Source organism: Neomonachus schauinslandi, chromosome 12 (genome assembly GCF_002201575.2).
Source record: "Neomonachus schauinslandi chromosome 12, ASM220157v2, whole genome shotgun sequence".
NCBI classification, from domain to species: domain Eukaryota; kingdom Metazoa; phylum Chordata; class Mammalia; order Carnivora; family Phocidae; genus Neomonachus; species Neomonachus schauinslandi.
The window spans coordinates 54,862,430-54,890,186 of record NC_058414.1 but is presented as its reverse complement, the minus strand read 5'-3'; the positions used below and the strand labels follow the sequence as shown (position 1 = coordinate 54,890,186).

The window sequence follows — 27,757 nt, the reverse complement described above, 5'->3', positions numbered from 1 at the left end:
TTTAAAGATTTTATTTATTTATTTATTTGAGAGAGAGAGTGAGAGAGAGAGAGAGCACAAGAGGGGGGAGCGGGAGAGGGAGAAGCAGACTCCCTGCCAAGCAGGGAGCCCGATGCGGGACTCGATCCAGGGACTCCAGGATCATGACCTGAGCCGAAGGCAGTCGCTTAACCAACTGAGCCACCCAGGTGCCCTCACTTAGAGACTCTTTACAGCCAAATCTGAGACAATCTGAGCAACAAAATAATAATAGCAATAGATTCTAACCCATAGAATAAAACAAATATCCATGAGTCCATACTGATAGAAATAAATGACTGAATAAGTAAATTGAATGAATGAAAGCATGGGAAAAGAGAGAGCTTTTCCTTAAAGTAGAACCCCAATTAATATATGTGGAAGGAATGATGGAAATAGAAAACCACTACTTGACAAATACTGTGGTAATAATTGTTGCAAGCAAGAAAGTATTATGAGAAGCAGGATATTTACGAAGTCTCAAAGAATCACCTCACAAAATACTCTTTTATTACAAAGACAAAGAAAGCAATTTTACACTGGAGAAATCCAGCAAATATCACTTGATAAATAGCGATTGAGGTTAATATCACCAGTAATAAAACATGGAGATCACATACCTTCAGATATCATGCATTGAGAAGAATAAAACATCACTTCTGTGAGACTCTTGCCAAAACATGCAACCTGAATTTAATCAGGAGAAATATCAGACAAACCCAAACTGAAGTAGGTCTACAAAATGCTGGCCAGTACTCTCCAAAAGTTTCAAGGTCATAAAAGACAAAGACTGAAGATGAAAGACAAAGACTGAGGAACTATTCAGATGAAAGGGAGAGGACAATTAAATGCAGTGTGTAATCCTGGATTATATCCTAGCCCAGAAAGGGAATATTAGTGAAACAATTGGTAAAATTGAATAAAGTCAGCAGATTAGTCAATACTATGTCAATTTCCCGGTTTTGACAATTGTACTGAGGTTTTGTAAGACATTAACACTTGGGGAAGCTGAATAAAGAGAATTCTTTGAACTATTTTTTTTTTAAAGATTTTTTTTTAATTTATTTATTTGAGAGAGAGAATGAGATAGAGAGAGAGCATGAGAGGGGGGAGGGTCAGAGGGAGAAGCAGACTCCCTGCTGAGCAGGGAGCCCGATGCGGGACTCGATCCTGGGACTCCAGGATCATGACCTGAGCCGAAGGCAGTCGCTTAACCAACTGAGCCACCCAGGCGCCCTTTGAAATATTTTTATAATTTTTAAAATGAGCTCAAAATGACTTCAAAATGAGGAGAAAAAAATAGAACTTGTCCATTCAAATAATTATTGTCCTTCAGAATACTATCTCTGAAAAAAAAATACTATCTCTGAGATGTTATTTATTGTAAAGTTGTGACGAAGTTTTTGACCTTTTGAAAGTGTTTTCATTAGCTGTTTAATACAACGAAAAGAAGTAATTTCTTGCAATATATTTAAAAAAAAACTTTCTGGGGACACCTGGGTGGCTCACTTGGTTAATCGTCTGCCTTTGGCCCGGGTCATGATTCCATTATAAAGTTCAACACCTTTTTAATTTTTTAAAAATTTTTTTAAGATTTTATTGTTTGTCAGAGAGAGAGAATTGAGAACCAAATGGATAGATTTGAGAGGTCTTGCTTACAACTCTGTAAGGAAATGTCTCAGTCAAAGAGTACTAGGGAGCTAAGCATTTAAAAAAAAAAAGAATGAGGGATGCTTGGGTGGCTCAGTTGGTTAAGGGTCTGCCTTCGGCTCAGGTCATGATCCCAGGGTCTTGGGATCGAGTCCCTCATTGGGTTCCCTGCTCAGTGCGGAGCCTGCTTCTCTTTCTGCCTGCCTCTCCCCCTGCTTGTGCGCTCTCTCTCTCTCTCTCTCTCTGACAAATGAATAAATAAAACCTTTATAAATAAATAAATTAAATAAATAAATAAAGCAAATCCCAGATACATCATTTCATGGTAAAACTTTTTTCTTTAAATATATCCACCATACCATTATCACACCTGATAAAATTAATTCCTCAATATCATCACATTTTTAGTCCTTATTCAAATCTTGCTGTCTTAAAACAGCTTTTTTTAAATCAAAATCATGAGGTACTTATTTATGTCTCTTAAAACTCTTTTAGTCATTAATAGTCCACCTTCCCCCCCTACACCCATGTTTTTAAATTTATTTACTCTGTTGCGGAAATTTGGTTATTTGCTCTGTGGAAACAGACTACTTCCTTCCTACTGATTTTTTTTTTAAACTAATTTTTCTATTTCCTTGTATTTCCTGTAAATTATTGGTTAGAACTAAGGCTTAATTAGATTTGAGCTCAATTTGGAGGAATCACAGATACTTTATAGAAGGCGCTGTGTATTCACTATCGCATCACATGAAGAGGTACATCAATGTCTGGTTGTCTCTGTTTTAATGGTGCTAAGATGGATTGGGAGGTTCAAATAGTATCAGTCTGATTCCCTCATTATAAAGTTCAACACCTTTTTAATTAAAAAAAAATTTTTTTAAAGATTTTATTTATTTATTTGAGAGAGAGAGAATGAGAGAGAGAGAACACCTGAGAGGGGACAGGGTCAGAGGACGAAGCAGACTCCCTGCCGAGCAGGAAGCCCGATGCAGGACTCGATCCAGGGACTCCAGGATCATGACCTGAGCCGAAGGCAGTCGCTTAACCAACTGAGCCACCCAGGCGCCCTTGAAAAATTTTTTTAAGATTTTATTTGTTTGTCTAAGAGAGAGAATTGAGAACCAAATGGATAGATTTGAGAGGTCTTGCCTACAACTCTGTAAGGAAATGTCTCAAAGAGTACTAGGGAGCTAAGCATTTATTTATTTTTTTTTTAAGATTTTATTTGTTGGCTAACAGACACATGAAAAAATGTTCATCATCATTAGCCATCAGGGAAATCCAAATCAAAACCACATTGAGATACCACCTTACACCAGTTAGAATGGCAAAATGGACAGGGAAAGAAACAACAAATGTTGGAGAGGTTGTGGAGAAAGGGGAACCCTCTTACACTGTTGGTGGGAATGCAAGTTGGTACAGCCACTTTGGAAAACAGTGTGGAGGTGCCTCAAAAACTTAAAAATAGAGCTACCCTATGACCCAGCAATTGCACTACTGGGTATTTACCCCAAAGACACAGATGTAGTGAAAAGAAGGGCCATATGCACCCCAATGTTCATAGCAGCAATGTCCACAATAGCCAAACTGTGGAAAGAGCCAAGATGCCCTTCAACAGATGAATGGATAAAGAAGATGTGGTCCATATATACAATGGAATATTACTCAGCCATCAGAAAGGATGAATACCCAACTTTTACATCAACATAGATGGGATTGGAGGAGATTATGCTAAGTGAAATAAGTCAAGCAGAGAAAGTCAATTATCATATGGTTTCACTTATTTGTGGAATATAAGGAATAGCATGAAGGACATTAGGAGAAGGAAGGGGAAAATGGGGTGGGGAATTGGAGGGAGAGATGAACCATGAGAGACTATGGACTCTGAGAAACAAACAGGGTTTTAGAGGGGAGGGGGGAGGGGGGATTGGTTAGCCCGGTGATGGGTATTAAGGAGGGCAGTACTGCATGGAGCACTGGGTGTTATACGAAAACAATGGATCGTGGATCACCACATCAAAAACCAATGATGTATTGTATGGTGACTAACATAACACAATAAAATAAAAAAAAAATAAGGGCACCTGGGTGGCTCAGTTGGTTAAGGGACTGCCTTTGGCTCAGGTCATAATCCCAGGGTCCTGGGATCGAGTCCCACATCGGGCTCAGCGGGGAGCCTGTTTCTCCCTCTGACCCTCTCTCATGCTGTTTCTCTCGCTCGCTCTCTAATAAATAAATAAATAAAATCTTTAAAAAAAAATTAAAAAAAAAAAAAGATTTTATTTGTTTATTTGACAGAGAGAGACATAGCAAGAGAGGGAACACAAGCAGGGGGAGTGGGAGAGGGAGAAGCAGGCCTCCCCCTGAGCGGGGAGCCCAATGCGGGCTGGATCCCAGGACCCTGGGATTGAGTCCCATATCATGCTCCTTACTCAGCAGGGACCCTGCTTCTCCCTCTGCCTGCCTCTCTCACTCTCTCTGACAAATAAATAAATAAAATATTTAAAATAAATAAATAAAAGGGGCGCATGGGTGGCTCAGTCAGTTAAGCGGCTGCCTTCGGCTGGGGTCATGATCCCAGGGTCCCGGGATGGAGCCCCACCTCGAGCTCCCTGCTCCGCGGAGAGCCTGCTTCTCCCTCTCCCTCTGCCTGCCGCTCTGCCTACTTGTGCTCTCTATCTCTCTGTCAAGTAAATAAATTTTAAAAATCTTAAAAAAAAATAAATTTTAAAAATGAAATTGATACAGTTGCCTCTGGGTGGAGGGACTGGAGACAGGAGTGAGGCAAGGAACTGTGACTTTTTATTATACATCCCCCTGTTCATGTATTATGTTGATAGCATTATAAAGGGCAATGGTTGAAGAAAAGCAATAGACTGCTGAAAATACCCAAAAATAAGAACATATTAATTTTATATTTTATATGCTTCCAGTTTTTTCTGTTCCATCAGAATCCATTTGGAAAATATTTAAAGAGGCCAAGGTCAATAAAAGCTCATCTGGTTACTCAAGATCTTCAAAAAGAACTGACGTGTTAGAAAGGGGTCCTAAGTTTGGAGGTCACTCTGCTGGGGATTCTGTTCCAACGCGACGAGACTCCCAACATAGGTCATCCCCCCTGCTAGGCCGGGACCACCACAAAGCCTGGCGAGAGGCGGGGCTAGTGACGTCGCAGAGACGTCCCGCCCCCTTACGTCGCGCACTGGGAGGCCAGAAGGTTTCTGGCGGGGCCGGCGCCATTTTGCCGGAGCCTGTGACCGAGTGGGAGTGGAGTGGAGCGGCCGTTGTTGCCGACTCTTTCCTCCTCCCCACGGTCCAGTCAGCGGTTGATTAGGCCATCGGCCCTCAAGCCGAAACTTGTCTCTTATTTAGTTCTGGGGAGCGCCTGGCCGACATGAGTGATGTAGAGGAGAACAACTTCGAGGGCAGAGTGAGTACAAAGCCGCGGGAGCCGTCTTCGGCGGCGGCCCGATGCTCGGGGTTTTACGGGGACAAGCGCGGTCGGGCGGGGTTGCGGGGAGTCCTGCGGGGGCCCGCGGGGAGCAGCCTCTGGAGCCATCGCGGTTGTTTCCTCACATGCCAAGATGGCTTCTGGGTTACACTCTTTCCCCAAACACCGCGGATAACCCCTCTCCCCCTTTTTTGGAGACTGACTGATACCTGGACTCCTGGGTCCGATTTCCCCCCGCAGTGCGCCCTCCCTTCTCCCCACCCCTGAGGCTTCCTTACCTCTGTTCCGAGGAGTGGGTCCCCGTCGCGGTGGGGCGGGAGGAGACGGCAGGGAGTTCCCCTCCGGCCGGATAGTGGTAGGTGCTTCCTGCGGTGGCATTTCTGGCGACCCCGAGCATCGTAGAGGGTCTCGGGGTCGAAACTGCGCGGGGCTGTTGTCCGGGCGGGGAGAAGCTGGCGTGGGACTAGCTGGGGCCTGTGTCTCCTTGGCTCTCTATTGCAGTGAGCGGCCGCGTCTCTGTTGGAACCGGCGGCGTTGCGTCTATAAAGGCGAAAGCCTTGAGGTTGAAGGTGGGACGAGCCTAATGAAGTGGTTAGTCAACGACCGCACCGACCCTTAAGCGTTCTTAAGACGAGAGCTGTGAGGGGAAAACTACGCAAGGAGTCCTTTTCCCTTAATGTCCCTTCTACTTTCTTTTCACTTCAAAATGAATGTGGAAATGCTAATAACGCCTGATTTTTCTAATTCCTTGATGTTGGGTTTTTTCTCTCTTTATATCTCAACTTCTAATGCTTTCCTTCCTGTGAGCTTTCATCTAAAAACCACTTCTTTACAGGTTTTTACGGTAAACAAAAAAATCTTAATCTTACGTAACTGAACAAATTTTGTGGCTCAGTATTTTAAAAATAGCTAGTCAGTTTTACACTATTCCGTAACTCAAAACGCTACCTGAAAATTACAGACCCCCCTCCCATTTCCCTTCTCACCCCATCCCCCTACAGAGAGGGCTCAAGGATTTCCATTATTTGGGGTCAGTGAATGTAAAGATCACAAAGATACGTTATCCTTAGCCTAGATGTATTAGAACATTGATAATTTGAGTTCTACTTCCGAAGTTACCCTCAGTGGTAATTGGTGGAAGTGGGTTAGTGTGAAACCCTGGAAAGAGAATCCCCAGGCAGCGTGTTCTTGCTGTTGTGTTGGTATTCTAGTCACTAGGGGAAACGCATAAAAACACTTAAGGTGTGTGCTAGATGGAATGAATTTTGTCTTTTTTAGAAGCCCATAATATAAGTACTTGGAACCAGACAGTTAAATCAGAAGGTCAATTTAGGCTTTTGTTCTTTGTGAGGAAAAATTTAAATAGGTTAGAAACAAAACTACTTTTTAATGCCTTTAAGATTAGATTTTTAAAATAAAATCTTGATCACAGCTATAAGTGAGTAGTTGAACCTGCTTTATTCTTAGGATGAGATACTGATTGTCCCAACAAAACTTTTTAAAAATCTTGTAATAAAAACATTTGGTGGTAATTGTAAGCTGCTTGTTTTGATCATGTTAGGTAGTTATGGGAAGAAATTTTGCTACCCATTAATCTTTCTGTCCATTGATTTTAGTACAGAAATTTATTTTTTTGCTAATGTTTGTTTTGATTTGGTTTGTGGGAAAGTGAAGAGGACTACTATTTGGGACGTTGTTTTCCTTTAAGTTTTTACCAAGTCGAGGAATGGAACAAGTTCTAGGTAACTGTCACCTTACCCACCTGAGAAAGCCATGTATGTAAGATTCCCACCCAATTTTATGCTAAAATATATGTAGGCATTAACATTCTATGTTAATAGAAGGGTTCTCCATCCCCCCCTTACAGTGGTTACGTTCATGACTATATTTTTGACACGTGATACCTAAGTGTATTTTAGTGTAAATGAACTCAGCAGATTAAATAATGAATACGCCTACCCTTACCTGTTACATCTTTTTTTTTTCTTTTGTAGGTTGGGGTAATTGTCTTTTTGTAATTGGTTAAAGAATTAGAAGAATGCCAGAAGCTTTTCTGAGGGTGTACTTTTTCTTTTTTTAAATTGTTTCTTACAACAATTTAATACTCACTAGTGCTTTTGGTTTTTAAACTACTTTGATTTCTTATCTGCTAACCACAAACCAGCAGTTTTTAAAAATTTTTATAGACCACAGTTGTGTTATCTTTGTATCTAAGTGTAATGACCATTTAGAGAGGCTCAAAACAGGATTTTCAAATGATGTTTTTGAGGTTTCATTGACAAGTCAGATTTCATTTGCTTTATCTCTGGAATAAATAGTACATATTAACCCTATCTTACTGTAAAGATACCTAGACTTAGAGGGTAATTTCCTAGAGACTGCAGAACACATCAAAGAAACAGGACTATTACTAATAGTTATTAATTTTTTTAGCATTTTAGAATCTTACCACCCTCCCGCCAGATCTTTGACATATTTTCACATGTACTACTTGTAATCATTTTGCAAGGATTGAAGTACTCATACCTTTGTAGAAATTAAATACTGAGGCCTAGAAGACCATGTAGCCAGGAATCATATTTACAGGTCCCAGTCCATTGCTCATTGCATACATACACTATGCTGTATATATTTTGATTTAGTTTTTTAAAAAGCCCGCTGTACTTCAGTGTCTCAGACACATTATATTAGTTTGCTAAAAACCGTTTATAGCAGCTTAATTTTCCGCTATAGATTAATGTTTCTTTCATTGTAGAGGACTGGAGTAAAAGAACGTTAGGAAAGAAAATATAATTGGCTGAATTTTGTAATAAGTAACCCTAATAGTTAACCCAATCAAAATTCGCTTCTGCCTGAGGTAAAACTGTTAAGCATCTGCTGCCTTTTTAGTAAAGGTTAGGTGTTCTTGAGGGAAAAAGAACTTGGAGTCTAATTTGAGATGACTGACAGCTCAAATCTGGGTAAAAGTAAGTATATAATCAAGCGTCCTGTGATAGAATTAATATGGAATTGAGAAAATGGAGCTGAGTAGTTTTGTGAGCTAGGGGAAAGGGAAAGCTTTACCTAATATGTAAAACTCACATTGGATTTTATGGTTAGAGAATAGATTGATTGTGTGGATATGACAATGCGGAGGTTGCTGGGGTAGTGAGAGGATAGATTTGACTAGATAGGCAGTCAGATAATGGAAGGGTTTTAATTCTAGATATAGGGATTTGGACTTAATCCAGTATGCAGTAAGAAGACATGTATGGATTCTTAATTCTGGGAGTGGCATAATGAAAGGAATTTTAGCAAAGAACAGAAGGACTGGTACAAGAAGAGCAAGGCACACTTGACCTGTTTAAGGAAGGAAATTATGAAAACTCTGGTCTAAACAGGACAGCAGTGGGATGTAAAGAATGAATGGATCAAGGGATCCAGGAGAAGAGGGGTCCCATTAAAATAAATAGGTTCGTTAAAGCAGTTTGTTTGGGACATGTGTATCAACTTAACAAGTATTTTAATTGGAAATTTGGAGCTGAGAATGAGGCTGGCACTTGAGCTATGAATTTGCTTGTCATCTTCATAAAAAGAGTTGTTGGCTTCACACAGCTTCAACTAAAATTAGGATTTAGGCCTCAAAAAAATTGTAGTCTCCTTCATAGAAATTAAGGGAAATGGAAATTAAGCTTTTCTTACCATTTTACTTATCTTACCTTCTACCCCTAATTTATCTTTTTAACCAATTTTAGAAAAATGTTAAGCCCAATTTTTTCTCATACAGTGGCCCATTGTTTTTAATAGTGGTTAATGATTCTCATGTTGGGGGTCCATCTTATAATTCCATAATTGTCTATGCTTTGTAGTACAGTTGAAGAGGAAAGATAATACTTGTCTCCTTTTCAGAGTTAATTCTGGCATCTTGAGTAGCTAGAATATTTTTAAAGGACTCCTAGTGTTCTCCTTCTTAATATATTAGATGGTTTGACTGGATGACAGAAGTGAAAAGCAAAGTACAAATTCCTCTGTACCTGTTTGGAATTAAAATGTGTGTTATTTTGTTAAAGAACAGCAGAAATGTGAGAAGCTTTTTTTCTTCCCTGAAACCTGATTTGTAATAATTGGGGTGATGATTGTGCCATTCGAGACCCATTTTGGTGACTGGCTTTAAAAAAAAAAAAACCTTAAACTTTGCTTTAAATTTTTCTGTTGATGAAACTTTAATAAATGTGAGAGTACAAGTGAGGTTTACCCTTTCCCTTCCTTTAAAAAAAACAAAACATAAAATCTTAAAAAAATTTAAATTAAAAAATAAAAAAATACAAATAAAACTGAATCTCTCTTTTACAGATAAGAATGTCAGGTCATCAGTTTAGCTTTTAAAAATACTTAGTTTCTTCAGCAATTTAATTTCATATATCTCATCAACCTATTACAAAGGGGTAAGACTTCCTTTCTCATGATACTGACAGTATTAAACCCAAGACAGTAATGTCTTGGGTTTAGTTTATTAAAGTTAAGTGCTGTTATTTATCCAATTTTAATGCTTTTTTATTCCTCCTGTCATTTTTTTTAAGCAAAGAATTTGTAAACTTAAGGAAACATTTTAATGCTCAAATTTTAATATTTGAGACTCTTTCACTGAAGGGTGCTAATTTGCTCAATTTAAGTAGAAGGTGGGATTTTTAAAAGCAATATAACTAATTGTGCTCCCAGTGCACCGATTTGTCATAGATGCTTAATGGTTTGTGCCATTCCTAAAATGAGAATAAAAAGTCCTGATATCTGAGATTTCAAAGGGATTTAAATATTTAGGAGAGTCATAAAAAAAAAAAAACAGATGAGCTTTGTTTATGGATTTATTTTTGTAAATGAACTGAAGTTATTTACCTATGGTATGTGTAGTGTAAACAAGTGTGAAATGGCCATGGATAATCAACATAATAATTTCCTAAAATCTTCCTGACAGTGTGAAAACCTTTTCTTTGATACTGTCAATGGGTGCTCAGGCATCAACTAACTAACCCTGGGACCTTTGTAAAAGGTATATATTTGCATGCTAAATGAGTTAATACGGATTGTTATTTGTTCACCTGTGTAACAGATTTAGCAGGACAGAAGTGCAGGTGAGAAAACAGTAATGATCAGATGGGGAAAAGAATCACTAAACACTGTTTAAAAAAAAGTTGAGAGGGTAATAATGAAAGGAAATGTGGTTTCCCCTCCCTCCTTTAGATTACTGTCAATATGTAGTTGTGTATAATCCTTATTATCTCATGATTTTCACCAAAAGTATAAGTGACTAGGGCTGCCTGACCAATCTGAGGTAGAAGTTATTTTTCTTAAACTAAGGGCCTGTAGTCTCTTACTCAAGATTCATAAATAGTCCCATGATATTAGAAGATGAGAACGTAAGTAGAAAATTCTATAACAGGTTCTTAGTAAACAATTTGTTTTTAGTTGTTATTTATTGGCTTTTAATATAGCTAAACTTTTTGGACATTACAATTGATCATGACATATAAGCTGGCTGGTTTATGACCCATATTTAAAATTTATACAAAAGATTATATAAATTTTACAGGTAATTTCACAGTTGTGGATAGTTTAAATTTGATAATGTATGCATAAGTGCCAATTCCTATATAATTTCTTTAAGCATTTCCAAAATTATTCCAAACTTTAGAGAATGTAAAGACACAGTGTTAGAATCTGTGAGCCTTTGTAGATGGAAAGACTGCTTTAACCTCACTTAGAATGCAGCATGTAGGTATTTTCTTTTTTAAGGAATTGCTTTAATAGCAGTTATGGGTTAAGAGAGTGGAAGTATTTCTTTTATAAGTTTGAGAGTCCAAGAGAAGCAGCCTGTCATACTCAAGAACTGCTATTTATGTAGACTGAAATTAAAGAATTGGGTAAACAAAAGTTTCCCATAAGCTGCAAAGAATGAAGTTCTTAGTACAGTAAATATATTGTAGTAATTTAAGTACTCCTCCCCCCTTGGGACATAAAATTTACCTAAATGCACTAGTATTTTTATGGAAATAGATCTCCAACTTTCATAAAGTAGTGGGAATATATATTTTGAGAAAGTTTGTTTTAAAAGTTTATGCTATTACAGACTTGAATTTGTATAAGCTTGGCACTATGACTTGGCATAAAATTTGCATTACCATAATATTAGAATGGGTTACAGTTTAGCATTTTTACGTTATGTGTTTATTTTAATGGGCTTTAAGTACTAAGCATATGTGTTGTTGGAATTTTTTTCTTCCACCTATTATATGATACTAGCTGTATTAAAAGATAAAAGATTGCAATTGCTTACTGTAGGAATTGTTCATGTTCTGCAACAATGTGTGCATATGTTTAATAACCCTTCGCCTTGATTGAAGGAATAGTACGTGGTGGTTGTGGTTGTTTACAGTGTGTAAAATGCAGCTGTATTTTAACACAGATTGCTTGAATTGGATATACTGTGGTACTTTCAGAGTATTCATGGTTAGCTCTCTCTTTTTTATTTTTGGCTGTGTCCTCCAGCTTCCACCCGAGGTACCTTGATAATAAAGAATAGTTAAAAGAACAAAAACACACCGTTTAAGCAGGTTGTACTGTGAAAACTTTCTGCCTGGCTTCTGGTTTATAATAGGTAAGGTAGACTGGAAGCCTGTTTGATTGCTATTAAAAATGTGGATATAATTTGGTTGAGTCAATCTGCTCATTTCAACTAGACAGCATATTTTTAAATGGTTGTTGGATCCACATGCAGGTTACTGAGGAATTTGCAGAATTTCTTGATGGGACAGCTTTAAGAGTAGGTTAAGTATAGGGTAGTGAAACAGGACAGATAACGCCCCTTCTCAGTATTTTATTTTTCTGTTGCACTTTCAATTCAGTTTCCAAATTCTGAATAGTTTTATGTGTTTCTTTGGGAAAAAAAAAAAGTTGAAGTTACCATTTTGTAATGAAGACAAGTGAAAGGTAGAAAAGGATAATCTAGCATTTGTCCATAAAGGGCTTATTGTACCTTGATATCTAATGCACAGTTTAGTGAAAATGGTACTTGGTACTAGGTTTTGAAAAATAAAGTTACTTAAATATGGCAAATATTCATATGACCATTTTTGCATGCATGAAGACTTAACTACCAGTTCTTAGAATGGTGGGCCCCCCCTTTTTTTTTTTTGGTATTACAATAAAAATAATTCTGAAGAATTAAAAGTTTATTTTATGCTTTGTAGTTTATTCTTCAGGTTAAGTTTACTGACAGTTATTGATTAACCTTTTTAGATGTCTCCAAATTGTTTTTGGAGGTTAAAATGGTAATAACAACTTTGTAACTAGGTGTTACAAGGGAGTTAAGAGGAGTGTTTCTTAACCTTGAATGATTCCATGAAGAAATTTATGCAGATTCAGGTTTCTTTGGTATAAAAACTGAAGGATGGCAACAAAGGAAGTGTTAGGTATTTATGACACCTTAGATAATTAAAAAGCAAGACTTTTAAAAAAATCTATCCTAATATCTTTTGAAAAGATACTCTTGTATCTTAATGTTTTGTTACCAAACCAAAAGGCAGTTTTCATTTTTTCCAATGAGTTGCTATGCCAGAACTGAAATTTAAACTTTAAAATTTAGGATGTTACTAAGTTGCCTTTTTAAATTAATTCCTAAGAAGTGGCAATTTTCAGCACTGTTGAATAATTTTCAACTGTTTATAAGGGAAGACTTGGACATCGAGTGTACACATATTTGGACCATAATATTTTTATCATGTACTGGAAAGTAAGCATTTAAGAATAAATCTTGGATTTTAATATAAGACTTGGATTTCTATACTTACAAAATTAAAGGTTTAACAGCGTCACAGAATGCAAAGCATTCTGAAATGTATGTATAACATGAGCTATGGTGATATTCATAGATACTGTTCCTCAACTGCTGTTAAACAGTAGCATAAACAAATGTTATACCACAGGATCAGTTTTATAGAAGGGAAGGCCAAGAGAGAGGGGAAGATACTCTTTTCAGCTTAACTAGCCTGTGTGATTCTTCAGTTACAAGGAAATTTGCTATTACTTTTTTTTTTAAGTACTGAATATGCTGCTTTTACAGTTTCAATGAATGAAAAAGCCTAAATTGCTGTGCCTGCTCCAGGAATTTAGAGGGTATCAGAGATGTGGTGAAAGACTTATTGTAGGTAGCTAAATGGGAAAGGTTGATACTGAACAGAAAGGTAGCATATTTCAGTTTTGTTTGCATCTGAAAAATAAATAGGCCTAGGCCTAGCAGCATTAGTACAGTTCTTGATAAATAAGTCTTTTGGCATTAAACTGAAAGTAAAGGGAAAGTCTTAAGGAAGCTGTGTGGTAGGTAGTCTTGTGGCATAAATGAAAATTGGTGTGAAGTTGGGGTGATTATTTACACTAATAATCAAGGCTCAAATGGACAGAGAAACCGAACTGTCCGTCCTACTTTGGTCATAAGTGCCTCATATATCTGTGAAATTTAAAAAGTCTCTTAATCAGTTTTAAATCATTTGATTTGGAGGGTTCTGATTTATACCCAACTTTTTCAGAAGCCAGTTTTCTGATACAGGATGTAGTCATTGAAGGAAGTATATGTATGCAGAACTGCATAAAATATGCAAAACTATGAATAAAATTGGTGGGATCAAAAAATAAAGACCATGGTACTAATTTTGTAACTTTTTGTACGTTTTGATACTTCATGGATAATATAGAATATTAAAATGGCACGGTTGCAAAATTACAAGTATTAGTAATTTACAAGCCAAAGGGGAAATTTTAAGAATTTCATGCTCTTTTCCCCTTAGTTTTTTCTTTATGTTGCTTTTACATTAGAACATATGTTTCTGATTAAGTTGGAGTGTGCAAAGATAGTGGTCAAACATACTTGGGAGAAGATGTTAGAAATTTCACTAATTTAATTTTTTTACTTCTTTGAACCTCAGCATGTGTCCTATAATATGTGAGTTTAGGTAGGTGTATACAAATTTTAGCCTAGAATGCTTTGCTTTAACTGTACCTTGGTATCTTAGCATGGCTTAGTGAAAGCTTATTTTAAGATGACTAAGAATCTTCAAGTTATAAGCTAGGTGGGGGGGGGGTGGTTACAGTTAGATTTATGTTGGGTGTTAAGTATTTATATTAAAATTGTTCACGTTTTAGGAACTAGGATGAAACACGAAAGGGGAGGAGGGTGAAGAATATGGTAAAAACATTTAGAGAAATTCAGTAAATTCTCTTTGTTAGAAACTAGACTTTGGACAATTTTAAAGATTATAAAATTGTTTTTTAATAAACTAGTTATTTGCACTTTACCTGCTGGCTTTTCCATTTGGTAGATAACATTCTGAACTCCAGCAGAGTTTTATAAACCCCACGTGCTTAAATATACTAAATGTTCTTTTTCCATTAAGGTTAATGTTCGTGAAGAAATTGAAGAGTTTTTTCCAAGAATGTGGAAGATAAATCAAGATAAAAGAAGGCTAATGAAAAGTATTAAAGATCAGAAAATTAAAATTGAATGGGGGAAAAAATTGAACAGAAGATTGGTCAGATAGAAGCACTTGAATATTTTTTTTTAAGGCTATTTTGAATTGTTTGAATTGGGGAAGAATACACGAAGTATGAAAAATGAAAAACTCAATGAAGAATGAAGAGAAGTAGAAAGCAAGAGTGAAGTAGAATTAAAAGAATCTGGAAGAATGAATGGGTCCTAGGTTAAGTAAATGTATGGTTTATGTTCCAGTGTCTGTATGATCAAGTTGTAGATGAATTTGCATGATTTCTTAGTTAATAGAGAATTGGTGATCTGGTGCAAGTAGGGAATTATTGAGGACAGTTAGCAGTATTAACAATGGGTTATTAATGAGCTGAAATTTTTTCTGGAGGGTGTTGCCTAACCATTTGTTTTTCAGGAGCAATCAATATAAATAATTACGGTACTTAAAATGTTAGGTGTTAGGCATCTACGTGACCAGTGCCATTTGTAATACTGTCTTCTTTGTTAGGAGTCTCGCTCTCAGTCAAAATCTCCAACGGGAACTCCTGCTCGTGTAAAATCGGAGAGCAGGTCAGGATCTCGTAGTCCATCAAGGGTTTCCAAACACTCAGAATCCCATTCTCGATCAAGATCAAAATCCAGGTTAGTATGCTTAAAATAATACTTAAGATGCTTTCTTTGGATTTTTCAGAGCAAGGTGGTTTTTACCAAGTCCTTCGTTTTTGCTGCATTTTGTATAGAAATTTCACAAAATCATGAAGTTTTTCTCAAATGGGGGAGTTAGAAATGAATGTTCTGGGGGCACTTGGGTGGCTCAGTCAGTTAAGCAGCCAACTCTCGGTTTCAGCTCAGGTCATGATCTCATAGTCTTAAGATTGAGCCCTGCATCAGGCTCTGCCCGCAGGAGGGAGTCTGCTTCTCTTCCTCTCCCACTTATGCTTGCGTGCACGCACTCTGTCTCTTTCTCCCCCCGCTAAAATAAATAAATGAATCTTAAAAAAAAAAAAAGGAAAAAGAAAAGAAATGAACGTTCTAGATAAAGATTTGATTTTCTAGATAAAGATTTAGATAAGGCAGAGTCGAGTCATCTCTTAGCTCAGTTAACCTATCTAAGCTAGCTATTAATATAAATTAAATGTGTTGATTGATTTAAATGTACTTGGCAATGGGGATTGGGGTTTGGTTTTATTTATTTGTGCAACAAAAATGTAATTTTCTCTGTTGGAGACTTGGCATGTAATTTAGTGCAGAGAAGGTTGATGTATCTATGTTGTACTAATTATCGGAATGATTTGAGAAGCTTTTTCAAGATTGACATTCCAGCTACATCCTTTACCTGAAGATTGTGACTCAGGTTCAGGGTGGAACTCTGGCCAGATATAGTTGGGGCAGGGAGTGGGGGAGTCTCTGGATGATTCAGAAGCCTCTGCCACTATCATCTCTACTGACAACAAAAACACTAGTGAACCACTACAAAGTTCACTGTATCAGATGTCCCAGGTGTACAGGGGTGGGTGAAAGAAAGTTTAAAAACAATTTGGACAGGTAATTCAGTAAGTCATAATTTCTTGACTAGAGGCACAATTTGTATAGAGTTTACTTGCCAATGGAGCATGAGACTGAAGAATTGGTTAAAGGGCTGTACTTTTCTTGAGTCCACAGCTATGTCTTTATCGTATCCAGGATCCAACTTGATTTACTAACCACTCTAATTAAATCTACGTGTCCAGAGTAGCACTGTGTAGAATTTGGGTGTGCAGACAGAAATGAGCGTATTTTCATTTTAGGATCTTTGCATTTGCTGCTCTCAGCCTAGAATTCTCTTCCCTCAGATACTCAATTACTTGATTTATTCTCTGCCTGAGCGTCACTTGAGAATATTTCTTTATTCCCTTACTCTTAATCTTTTTTTTAAGATTTTATTTATTTATTTGACAGAGACACAGTGAGAGAGGGAACACAAGCAGGGGGAGTGGGAGAGGGAAAAGCAGGCTTCCCACTGAACAGGGAACCTGATGTGGGGCTTGATCCCAGGACCCTGGGACTATGACCTGAGCCGAAGGCAGATGCTTAACGACTGAGCCACCCAGGCGCCCCTCCCTTACTCTTAATTTTTTTTCATAAGACTTACACTATCTGATTTAGAGGAAAGTTAGGCATTCCTGAAGGGTTTTTAATTAATGTCTCATTTTTCATTACTATTTAAAAATAACAATTGATGGGGCCCCTGGGTGGCTCAGTCAGTTAAGTGTCTTCCTTCAGCTCAGATCATGATCCCAGGGCCTGGGATCGAGTCCCGCATCGGGCTCCCTGCTCCTCGGGAAGCCTGCTTCTCCATCTCCCACTCCCCCTGCTTGTGTTCCCTCTCTCGCTGTGTCTCTTTCTGTCAAATAAATAAAATCTTTAAAAAAAAAACAACAATCTTTAAAAAAAAAAACAGTTGATATGTTAAATGACAGGTTTTCTTGTTAATGTTTATCTCTTACATTGAGGCTATAAATTAGTGCTAAGGAAAATGGAAAGTATCTAAAAGTATCCTAAATCTGCTAGGAACCACATCTCCATGTCTTGCCAAGGAACCTTTGCTCTTGCTATTCCTAAAACACTTTTCCCCTGTCTACCTAGTAAAATTTATGTCTCCCAGGTTTATTGTTAGCCTTCTTTGTTTTGAATAATCTTCCCTCATTAGTTTGATTCCCTTCACCCATGTGCTATCTTTTTAAACTTTCTGGCCCTTAGCATGTATAACATTAAACATACAAGTTATTTTGTAAGACTGTGATCACTACTAGGGTGCCTTGGTGGCTCGATTGGTTAAGCATCCAACTCTTTTTAAAGATTTTATTTATACATTCGAGACACAGAGATAGAGCACGAGCAGGGGGAGAGGCAGAGGGAGAAGCAGGCTCCCCGCTGAGCCAGGAGCCGGACGTGGGGTCGATCCCAGGACCCTGGGATCATGACCCAAGCTGAAGGCAGACACTTAACCATCTGAGACACCCAGGTGCCCCAGCATCCAACTCTTGATCTCAGGGTCGTGAGTTCAAGCCCCATATTAAAAAAAAAAAAAAAAAAGACTGATCACTTCTGATCTGGGTGTTTATTAAGGATGGGTCACATGAATAGTAAATAAATTGTTGCATTAAGGGGCGCTTGAGTGGCTCAGTTGGTTAAGCGTCTGCCTTCAGCTCAGGTCATGATCTCAGGGTCCTGGGATAGAGCCCCACGTTGGGCTCTCCACTCAGCCCACATCTCCTTCTGCCTCTCCCCCCTCTTCTGCTCTTCTTTCTCTCTCAAATAAATAAAATCTTTTTTTAAAAAAAAGAAAAATCGTTGCATTCAGTTGGCAAAGAGAATCAGAGTGACTGGAAATAGAGATAGATGACCCAGGGAATCAGCAGTGGAGGATGTGAGGTACAGTGGGAAGCTTGAATAAATGAAGACTATTACATGGGCATTTAGGTTGAATCAGTTTAGCAGATGCTAGATTGCAGTGGGCTAAAGAAAGATTAGAAAGGAAATGGTATTTAACAGTGAAGGGAATATAGAACTATATTGAGAAGATGGTAAGAATCAAAGGATTTTACTATGGTAATGGTAGTTGGTGGTTTGTGTTGTCTTTGTTGTGGTAAGATACACATAAAATTTACAATCTTAATCATTTTTAAGTGTACAGTTCACTGGTAGTAAATACATTAACATTGTGCAGCCATCATCACCATCTGTCCCCAGAGCTGTTTTCATCTTGTAAAACTGAAACTCTATACTCATTAAAACAGTGGCTCCTTGTTCTCCCCTCCTCCCAGCCCCTGGCAACCATTTTACTCTCCGTATGATTTTGACTACCCTAAGAACCTTATATAAGTGTAATCACAGTATTTGTCTTTTTGGAGACTGACTTGTTTCACTTAACAAAATGTCTTCTTCCAGTTTCATCCGTGTCGCAGAATATTACAGGATTTCTTTAGTGCTAGTTTGTTTTTTCTTTTTAAAGAAGGTAGAATTGTAACATGCTTGTAATGTAAAGTGAACAGAGTATAAAAGGGATAGACTGAGAACATGATTGTAGTGATTAAGAGAACAAGAGGAAGAATATTCTTTCCTCAGAAGGAAACTCTGGGATACATGTATATAGATCCTTGGCATTAGCCATCTTGTTTCAGTATTTTTACCTAAATGTATTTCTCTCAAAGGTCGAGGTCGAGGAGGCATTCTCATAGACGTTACACTCGATCCAGATCCCATTCTCACTCTCATAGGAGACGATCTCGAAGTAGGTCATATACACCAGAATACCGGCGTCGAAGAAGCCGAAGTCATTCTCCAATGTCTAACCGGAGAAGACATACAGGCAGCAGGGTATGTGGTTTTTAAAAATTAATGAAAACTTATTTTGTCTTTATGTGTTTAGTCATAGCATAACTTGCTTTGATGAGACTAGACCATTGTTTTAAAGTGGTACTCCAGGGGCACCTGGCTGGCTCAGTCAGTGGAGCATGTGACTCTAGATCTCAGGGTTGTGTATTCAAGTCCCTCATTGGGTATAGAGATTACTTAGGAAATAAAAAATAAAGTGGTACTCCAGAAACATCCTTAAGCATATGAATATTGTTTATATACATTTAAATATATTTTCTTGACTTTTGAGTAGTTAAAAGAGATGAAATTTGGGGGAAAAAATACATGTTCTAAGAATTGAAATGAAAAGTATAAACTGAGTTGAGAATATTGAGAAGAAAAAGTTTTGGTGGGGATTGGGGGAAGCTGGCAAAGAAATAACATGTAGTAATAATGACAGCTAACACATGGAGCACTGTGCAGCTTTTCAATACATTTAATGGATAAGAGTCTTGGATATGTGACACCGAGGTTTGGTTTTTGGCTAACTGGCAGAGCCCAGGTTTCAGCCAGGCTGCTTGACTCTTAAAGTTCCTGTGCTTAACTGCTGTGCTGTGTTGTGCTTTTCCCCCATGTGATACTGAGTTATTTAACTGTGATGGAGTCTGCTATTTAATGATGTTTTGGAATCTGTACATAGATTTTCAAATCTGGATAGTGGGAAGTTTGAAGGAAATACCCTTGGTAAGAATGAAAATGGAGGAAAGTCTAATCAGCAATTACAGATAAAGTCATTTTAAGTACAAATCTGTAAGCTAGAAAACATTTGAATAAACACAAATACGGCTTTAAACTACGGTAGATTCTTAGGATACGTTCTTAAAATTGCTGGGCTAGAAAGTAGGGATGTTTTTATTCGGGCTAAGGTGGAAGTATACTCCAAAGAAGGTCTGAGTGTACTGTGAACTGTAAAATACAACTCATCTGGCTTTTTTCCTCTTAAATTCTTCTTTCCCAAGTGACTTGAAACAGTATAGTCTTTGTGTATTAGATGAAGTATTCTAAGCAAAGTATTTCTCTGTGTACTTTTATTTCAGTTTGGAGCTTGAAATTAAATCACATCTTCATTTAACAGGCAAATCCAGATCCCAACACTTGTCTTGGAGTGTTTGGCCTCAGTTTATACACAACTGAGAGAGATCTTCGTGAAGTATTTTCTCGATACGGACCATTGAGTGGTGTCAATGTGGTTTATGATCAGCGAACTGGACGATCACGAGGATTTGCTTTTGTTTATTTTGAAAGAATAGATGACTCAAAGGAGGTAATTCTGTTTTTATAATTATTTTTCAATATGAAATTTTTCTGATATGCATGATTATATGCTAAAAGTTGACTAATAGTCTCCCAGTTCCATAAGCTGTTCTCTTTCATTCCCTAACCTGAGTTTGGTTCAAGCTCTTCCTTTCGGGGGCACCTTGGTGGCTCAGTCAGTTAAGCATCTGCCTTTGGCTCAGTTCATGATCCCAGGACCCTGAGATCATAACCTGAGCTGAAGGCAGACACTTAACCGACTAAGCCACCCAGGAGCCCCTAAATAAAATTTAAAAAAACAACAAACAACTCTTCTTTCATTGTTACAATTGGAAATTGCCAGTTCACTTTCCAGCTAATATTTTCTGGGATAGGCATATCCTGATTGAAATCTGGCTTTGTAAAGTGAGGTATTTGTGTTTGAGTTAATGGAAAAAGTAGTAAGTATATAAATGTTCTCTTTTGACTTAATTAATGTTATTCATATTCTAAGCAGATGATTAAACTAATTTTTTAGAAATTACATGATACTTTGCGGCTCCCACCTAGCTCAGTTGGTGGAGTATGTTCCTCTTGATCTCAGGGTTGTGAGTTCAAGCCCCATATTGGGTGTAGAGATTACTTAAAAATAAAATTAAAAAGAAATTTTGTTCTTTAATCTGTTTAATTTTGTGTGGAATTAGCTTCCCATGTATAGATACAGAGCTTTGTTTTCCCATTTTCATATTCATCTGTCATTCTGTTCTATAATTAAAATATAATACATAGAATTGGTTTTGGTTTTTTTTTTTTCAAAGATTTTATTTGAGAGCATGGGGTGGGGTAAGGGGAAAAAGAGAGAGAATCTCAAGCAGACTCTCTGCTGAGCCCCATGCGGGGCTCCATATCACAACCCTGAGATCGTGACCTGAGCCAAAATCAAGAGTTGGACACTTAACTGACCGAGCTACCCAAGCGCCCCTGAAGCTGTGCTACTCTAATGTATTAGATATTGGATTATAAAGGGAGCAGTAGGCTTGCTTTCTCTATACTAATAGTTCATAGTGATTGGGTTAGAAAATTCCATTTAAGGAATTTGAAGCCCATTGTTAAAGTTTTACCAAACCCTTTTTGGGGCACTGGGTGGCTCAGTTGGTTAAAAATCTGAGTCTTGATCTCAGCTCAGGTCTTGATCTCAGGGTCATGAATTCAAGCCCCATATTGGGTCTCCACTACTTTAAGAAGTAAGTGTTGTTGTTTTAATCAAACCTTAATAAATGGCGGAGCACCTGGCTGGCTCAGTTGGTAGAGCATGCAACTCTTGATTTCAGGGTCATGAGTTTGACCCCCACATTGGGTGCAGAGCTTACTTTAAAAAAAAACAAAAACAAACTTAATAAATGGCAAATGTATCATTTTACATGTGATAGTAGTTGGACACAGGTCATTGCTCTATGCATCAACAGCATTTGCGACATAAACAGTCATAATAAAAGTTAGATGCTATCTGGGACACCTGGGTGGCTCAGTTATTAAGCTTCTGCCTTCAGCTCAGATCATGATCCTGCTCAGCAGGGGAGTCTGCTTCTCCCTCTCTCTCTGCTTGTGTGCTCTCTCTCTTGCCCACTCTCAAATAAAATCTTTAAAAAAGAATGAATGAATGAATGAATAAAGTTAGCATATCTTTCAAAATTGGTAGATGCTAGTGGCATCTAGTGGATGGAGGCCAGGAATGATGCCAAACCTCTTACAATGCACAGGATAGCCACCCATAATATAGAATTAGCAGGGCGCCTGGGTGGCTCAGTTGGTTAAGCGACTGCCTTCGGCTCAGGTCATGATCCTGGAGTCACAGGATCGAGTCCCACATCGGGCTCCCTGCTCGGCAGGGGGTCTGCTTCTCCTTCTGACCCTCTTCCCTCTCGTGCTCTCTGTCTCTCATTCTCTCTCTCTCAAATAAATAAAATCTTTAAAATATGTATATATATATAGAATTAGCAGTCCAAAAATATTAATAGTATGGAGGTTGAAAAACCCCAGATAATTCTAACAAAATAACACTCCAGGTTGTAAGTCATTTATGTAATAGACATTCTAATCAGTATTCTCTTATTTATTTATTTACTTATTTATTTGAGAGAGAGAGTGTGTGCAGGCATGAGCTGGGGGCAGGCAGAGGGAGAGAGAAGAATCTTAAGTAGGCTCCATGCCCAGGGCAGAGCCCAACATGGAGCTTGATCTCACAACCCCGAGATCATGACCTGAGTCAAAATCTAGGGTTGGGACACTCAACCCACTGAGCCACCCAGGCGCCCCTCTAATGTTTTGATCTGTCAAGTATTATTATGACTCTTCTTTGGTTACACATTTGTGATTTGCTTATTTCTGTTCTCAAGAGATAAAGGTATAAATTTTAAAAATACTAAGATATCTGACCTTAAGTAAAAGTTGTGAAGTATAAAATAATATCACAATTAAGATTTTTTTTTTTAATAGGAAATTTGTCCTAGCTCTTGATTCCTCCCGTAACCACCCTGCCAGGGTTATTTCTTTATACAATAAAATGAAAGTGGCAATTTTACTTTAGTTCCATGGAACTTGCAAATTTGGAGAAGTAGTTGGAATTACTATCCCATTTATTGGTATTAGTGCTGAAGGGCAGAGTGATAGGGAATGTGAGTTCAGATACAAAGACAGGAGCGCTTGTTGGCAGGTTTAGAAGTTCTTTTATATTTGGAGTTCACTAGGTGGCGGTGTGTTACCTAAGGAATGGTTTTTGGCTAACCTAGACTTGTCAGCTGAATTGCAAATTCTGCTTGGAGTTGCCTAGACTTGAGTTGCCCAGCTTGGATGGTTCTTTCTCAATATCTGCCCCCAGTCTTCCAGCAGATGTGTACATAAGAAAACTCAGTGCCATTGACATGCATATAGCAAGGATTCATATGTAAAATCCTGGCCCCTGTTGTTTGGGAAAGAAGTTTAGAGAATTTTAATTTAAATTTCAAATGGAAAAGTGTTAAATTTGTTGCAGTTTTAGTAGTTTCTCATTAGTGAATTATGCATGACTTTCTGTGCCTATTCTCCTTTAAAGGCTATGGAAAGGGCAAATGGAATGGAGCTGGATGGTAGAAGAATTCGAGTGGATTATTCTATTACCAAGAGAGCTCACACACCTACACCCGGCATCTACATGGGCCGACCAACTCAGTAAGATTTCAAGTTTTTTAAGCTAAACTAAGAGCCAGAAATTCACCAGAAATGTATGCAAACTTTGGATTAATCAAAAGATAAAATGATTTTTTTCCTGTAATTAGAATTGAAAGTTATTTAATTTGTGTATATTCTTACATCTGTTTGAGGAGAGGGACAAATTAAAACCATCAAAGGCATTCCTGGCTCTTTCCTTGGTGCCGTACAAATAGAAAAAGTATTAAATACTAGAAAATAGTGTATGCTTTTAAGTATTTTTTTTTTTTTTTAAGATTTTATTTATTTATTTCACAGACACAGCAAGAGGGAACACAAGCAGGAGGAGTGGGAGAGGGAGAAGCAGGGCTTCCCATCGATCAGGGAGCCTGATGCAAGGCTCGATCCCAGGACCCTGGGATCATGACCTGAGCTGAAGGCAGACGCTTAACCGACTGAGCCACCCAGGCACCCCTTAAGTATTCTCTTTCTATTCTTATGTGACTTTGGAAGACTTGTGGATAGGGAAGAGTTTTACTGATACTGGTGTGTATTTTTTTTTTTTTAAGCCAGTTTTCACATCGTACAGAAAATAGAGGCTTTTACAAAATTTTTTTTTTTTTTTAATATAAAACAACGGAAGAAAGTTCTTAAAAGTGAAAGAAGGAGGGGCGCCTGGGTGGCTCAGTCGTTGGGGGCATCTGCCTTCAGCTCAGGTCATGATCCCAGGGTCCTGGGATCGTGCCCCACATCGGGCTTCCTGCTCGGCGGGGAGCCTGCTTCTCCCTCTCGCACTGCCCCTGCTTGTGTTCCCTCTCAAGCTGTGTCTCTGTCAAATAAATAAAACCTTAAAAAAAAAAAAAAGTGAAAGAGGAATATAGGCTTTCAATTACTTTGAAACCTTACTGGGGAAAATGTAGAGTTTGGTAAGGAAAGCCTACAAAAAAAACTAAAGTGAAAATAGTGTCCCTGTGATTAGGAGTTGGGAAAAACTACAGGAGAAAGTGCTCAGAGTTTAAATTTGCTGCCAAAGATTTAAAAGCCAGACCTTGAAATTATTTTAGGGCCAGACCTCAGCGTAAGGTAGTTAATTCTTTCTGCTGTTCAGGGTCAGTTAACCTTTTTAAATTCTTGATGTTTATTAATTGTTTTTGAATTAGTCATAAGGACTTAAATCTTAGCATTTTGGTGCTGTTTCCCAGCACAGTACTTCATTTCAGCTTGTTGAAAAGAAAAGGTCCTGCTGATTTGGGTAGTGCATTAATAAAAGAACAGTTTATAGTTTGAGAGTTTTGTGAAATCATTCCTGGTTATTTATGTAACAGATAGGAAACCAAAGCAAAATAATACCATGGGAGTCAGCAAAGTGAGACACATGGCGGTCACTGACATGAAAAGGGTGGTTCTTTCTCCCTTATCTTCCCACCTCCCTCCATTTTAGTTAAGTACCAATTGGTATTAAATGATACTGGAAAATCTCATTGATGTAAAATTTTTACATTCTTCTATAGTAGTGGCGGTGGCGGTGGTGGAGGTGGTGGTGGAGGTGGAGGCGGTGGCCGGCGTCGAGACTCTTACTATGATAGAGGATATGATCGTGGGTATGACAGATATGAAGACTATGATTACCGGTACAGGTAATGTTTTAATTTGTAATTTCTGTTCTAAATTAGATGATAGTTGTATTATTTGGCACTTTTAATTTATGTTTCATACGTATTAATAAAACTATTTAAAATAGATGATGGTTTCTTGAGAAAGTAGAGGGAGATGATTTTCTCAAGATTGAGAACAAAGGTTAATTATCTGTATTTGCCAGTATTTTGTTGTACCCGTATGCTTGCTGTTCTAGTATTAATTGGCCCACAGAGAATGTAATAGTATTTGAATGATGGAGAATTTTTATTTTCACTTGCTTCAGTGGAGTAATTATGTGGTATGCTAATTTTTTATCTTTTATTTCCTACAGAAGAAGATCACCTTCTCCTTACTATAGTCGGTACAGGTCACGATCGAGATCTCGTTCCTACAGCCCAAGTACGTATACTTTTACTTTTGTAGCATTAAGAACCTTTCCTAATCAGTGGTTAATTTTAGAAAATTAGGGTATATGGAGATTGTTGATAGTTGGACAAATAATAGGCAGGTCAAACTATAATTGTCATTTTGACTTTTGTGTTTTTTTGCTCTCTTTCAGGACGCTATTGATATACAGAATGGTTGCAGATGAGGACATCTTTTTCTGTGTGTGTGTGTGTGTGTGTGTGTTGATTTGGGGTTTGTTTGTTTTGGTTTTGGTTTGGTTTTTTGTTTAATTCTGGATTTCCCCAAGCTTCTAATCCTTCTTCTTAAAAAGAACCCTTAAAAAAAATCTTCGGTTTATTCACCATCTACACTATGTCAGTTGTATTGCTGTTTCCACCCCTTTTAGTATGCTCTTAAAGATATAATTGTTGTCATTTGAGTAAGCATCTTAAGTAAAAAAAGGAACTCCCAGTGTTAGGCTTTGTAAATGATTTTTTTCTTTTCTTTTTTTTTTTTAACTTTTTTTTCTTTTTTTGCTTTGCTTTGTTTTTACAGAAAATTAACTCCTGGCTAATCAAATGAGGAAAGAAATGATCTTTTTAAAGTTTCTTTTGTGTTAGATATTGTATTAGATATTGTACTAGGGACCTCCATTTATGACAGACTCCTTTTTTAACTTTCTTTTGGGGAAGGTAGTAACACATAAAGTAGTTCAGTCATGTCAAGTTTGTCTGGGGTGGCGTGGAGCAGTCACATAGTTGAGTGTAGAAAGTTTGAAGCTATAGAAGAAAACACTTGGTCATTTCTTTTGAAGAACGAAATTTTTGAACCCTAAAAATTACATCATTTTTTTTAGAGATGAAAAGCTTGTGGACTCCTACAAAATATGTTGTATTTAAAATACATCTGTTAAAACTTAAAGTGTGATTTTTGTGTTGAATTTATTGAAATTTAAGTATTCCCTTAATCAGTGAAGGACAACTCTTATTATTTATTACTTAGAGCAATTATATACTTTCCTATTAGAAATTTTGGTATTGGGACAATGGTTAAGCAGGCTATTATTGTATAGTATAGAGTCCTTAGAAGATACGTGTGAGGAAAAGTAGTCTCCTTTCAAATAAAAGTTAATTTCTTTGAAAATGGGATTGTCTCTTTATTATGGTAGAATGGGAAAAAATACATAACTGGATTGATTTGGGAACCCGTCCTTTTCCTGACATTTTTGCTTATACCCGATAGTGTAATTGTTTCTCTTCCTCTTTAAAAATCCTTGTTTTGAGGTGCCTGGGTGGCTCATTTGGTTATATTACCTGCCTTTGGCTTGGGCCCTGATCCCAGGGTGCTGGGATTGAGCCCTGCCCACATCGGGCTCCCTGATCACTGGGGAGTCTTCTCCCTCTCCCTCTGCCCCTCTCCCATGCTGACGTTCTCTCTCTCAAATAAAATCTTAAAAAAAAAAAAAAATCGTTCTTCCCTTTTTCTTTTCTAAGATTTTATTTATTTGAGAGAGAGAGCACAAGCAGGGGGAGTGGCAGGGAGAGGGAGAAGCAGTCTCCCCGCCGAGCACAGAGCCCGGCAGAGGGCTTGATCCCAGGGTCCTGGGATCATGACCCGAGTTGAAGGCAGATGCTCAACCAACTGAGCCACCCAGGCGCCCCTTTCCCTCCCTTTTTCTGTCATCTTAGTTATCGATATTGAGAATGTTCAGTACCAAGCACTGTGGTGAAGGAAAGATAAATAATACAGTTTATGTCTTTAAGAAGCCCACACTAATAGAAAACATAATCAGACAACTCTAATGTAAGGTGAGGGTGTTTTAGTAAAGAGGTGGATTATCTTGTGGGTGACTTCTATAAAAAGGTGTAGGAGTGAGAGCTCCTTTATTTTCTTCCTCAAAGCAACGGGCATAGAATTAAATTATTATAATCTATGTAAAAGACTGAGGGGATCTATGAGATTGAAGTGCCTCAGGTATCTTTGTTTTTTATTTGTTTTTAAAGATACTTATTTAGAGAGTGGGGTGAGGGGCCAAGGGAGAGGGAGGAGAGAATCTCAAGCAGACTCCTCACTGATGGCTCAGTTTCACGAGCCTGAGATCATGACCTGAGCCGAAATCAACAGTCTGATGCTTAACCGACCGAGCTACCCAGGCGCCCCATATTTTTTATTTTTATTTTTTAAAGATTTTATTTCTGGGGCGCTTGGGTGGCTCAGTCGTTAAGCGCCTGCCTTCGGCTCAGGTCATGATCCCAGGGTTCTGGGATCGAGCCCCGCATCGGGCTCCC

The 27,757-nt window shown here is 37.9% G+C and overlaps 1 protein-coding gene across 1 annotated transcript; it reads left to right on the top strand.

Annotated features, from left to right (window-relative positions):
- Window positions 1-4,913: 4,913 nt before the first annotated feature.
- Window positions 4,914-26,600, top strand: TRA2A (transformer 2 alpha homolog). The gene is made up of 8 exons (XM_021689599.2): window positions 4,914-5,098; window positions 15,136-15,269; window positions 18,821-18,986; window positions 20,101-20,289; window positions 23,350-23,465; window positions 24,956-25,081; window positions 25,414-25,481; window positions 25,642-26,600. The coding sequence occupies exons 1-8, from the start codon at window positions 5,063-5,065 to the stop codon at window positions 25,650-25,652; spliced, it is 846 nt and encodes a 281-aa protein (XP_021545274.1). The 5' UTR covers window positions 4,914-5,062; the 3' UTR covers window positions 25,653-26,600.
- The last annotated feature ends 1,157 nt before the right edge of the window (window positions 26,601-27,757 follow it).

Excerpts from the sequence above, each read along its gene's own strand:
- TRA2A (XM_021689599.2), top strand. The coding sequence starts at position 5,063 with ATGAGTGATGTAGAGGAGAACAACTTCGAGGGCAGA. Across the intron at positions 5,099-15,135 it reads AGAACAACTTCGAGGGCAGA|GAGTCTCGCTCTCAGTCAAA; the intron begins GTGAGTACAAAG and ends CTTCTTTGTTAG. Across the intron at positions 23,466-24,955 it reads TACATGGGCCGACCAACTCA|TAGTGGCGGTGGCGGTGGTG; the intron begins GTAAGATTTCAA and ends ATTCTTCTATAG.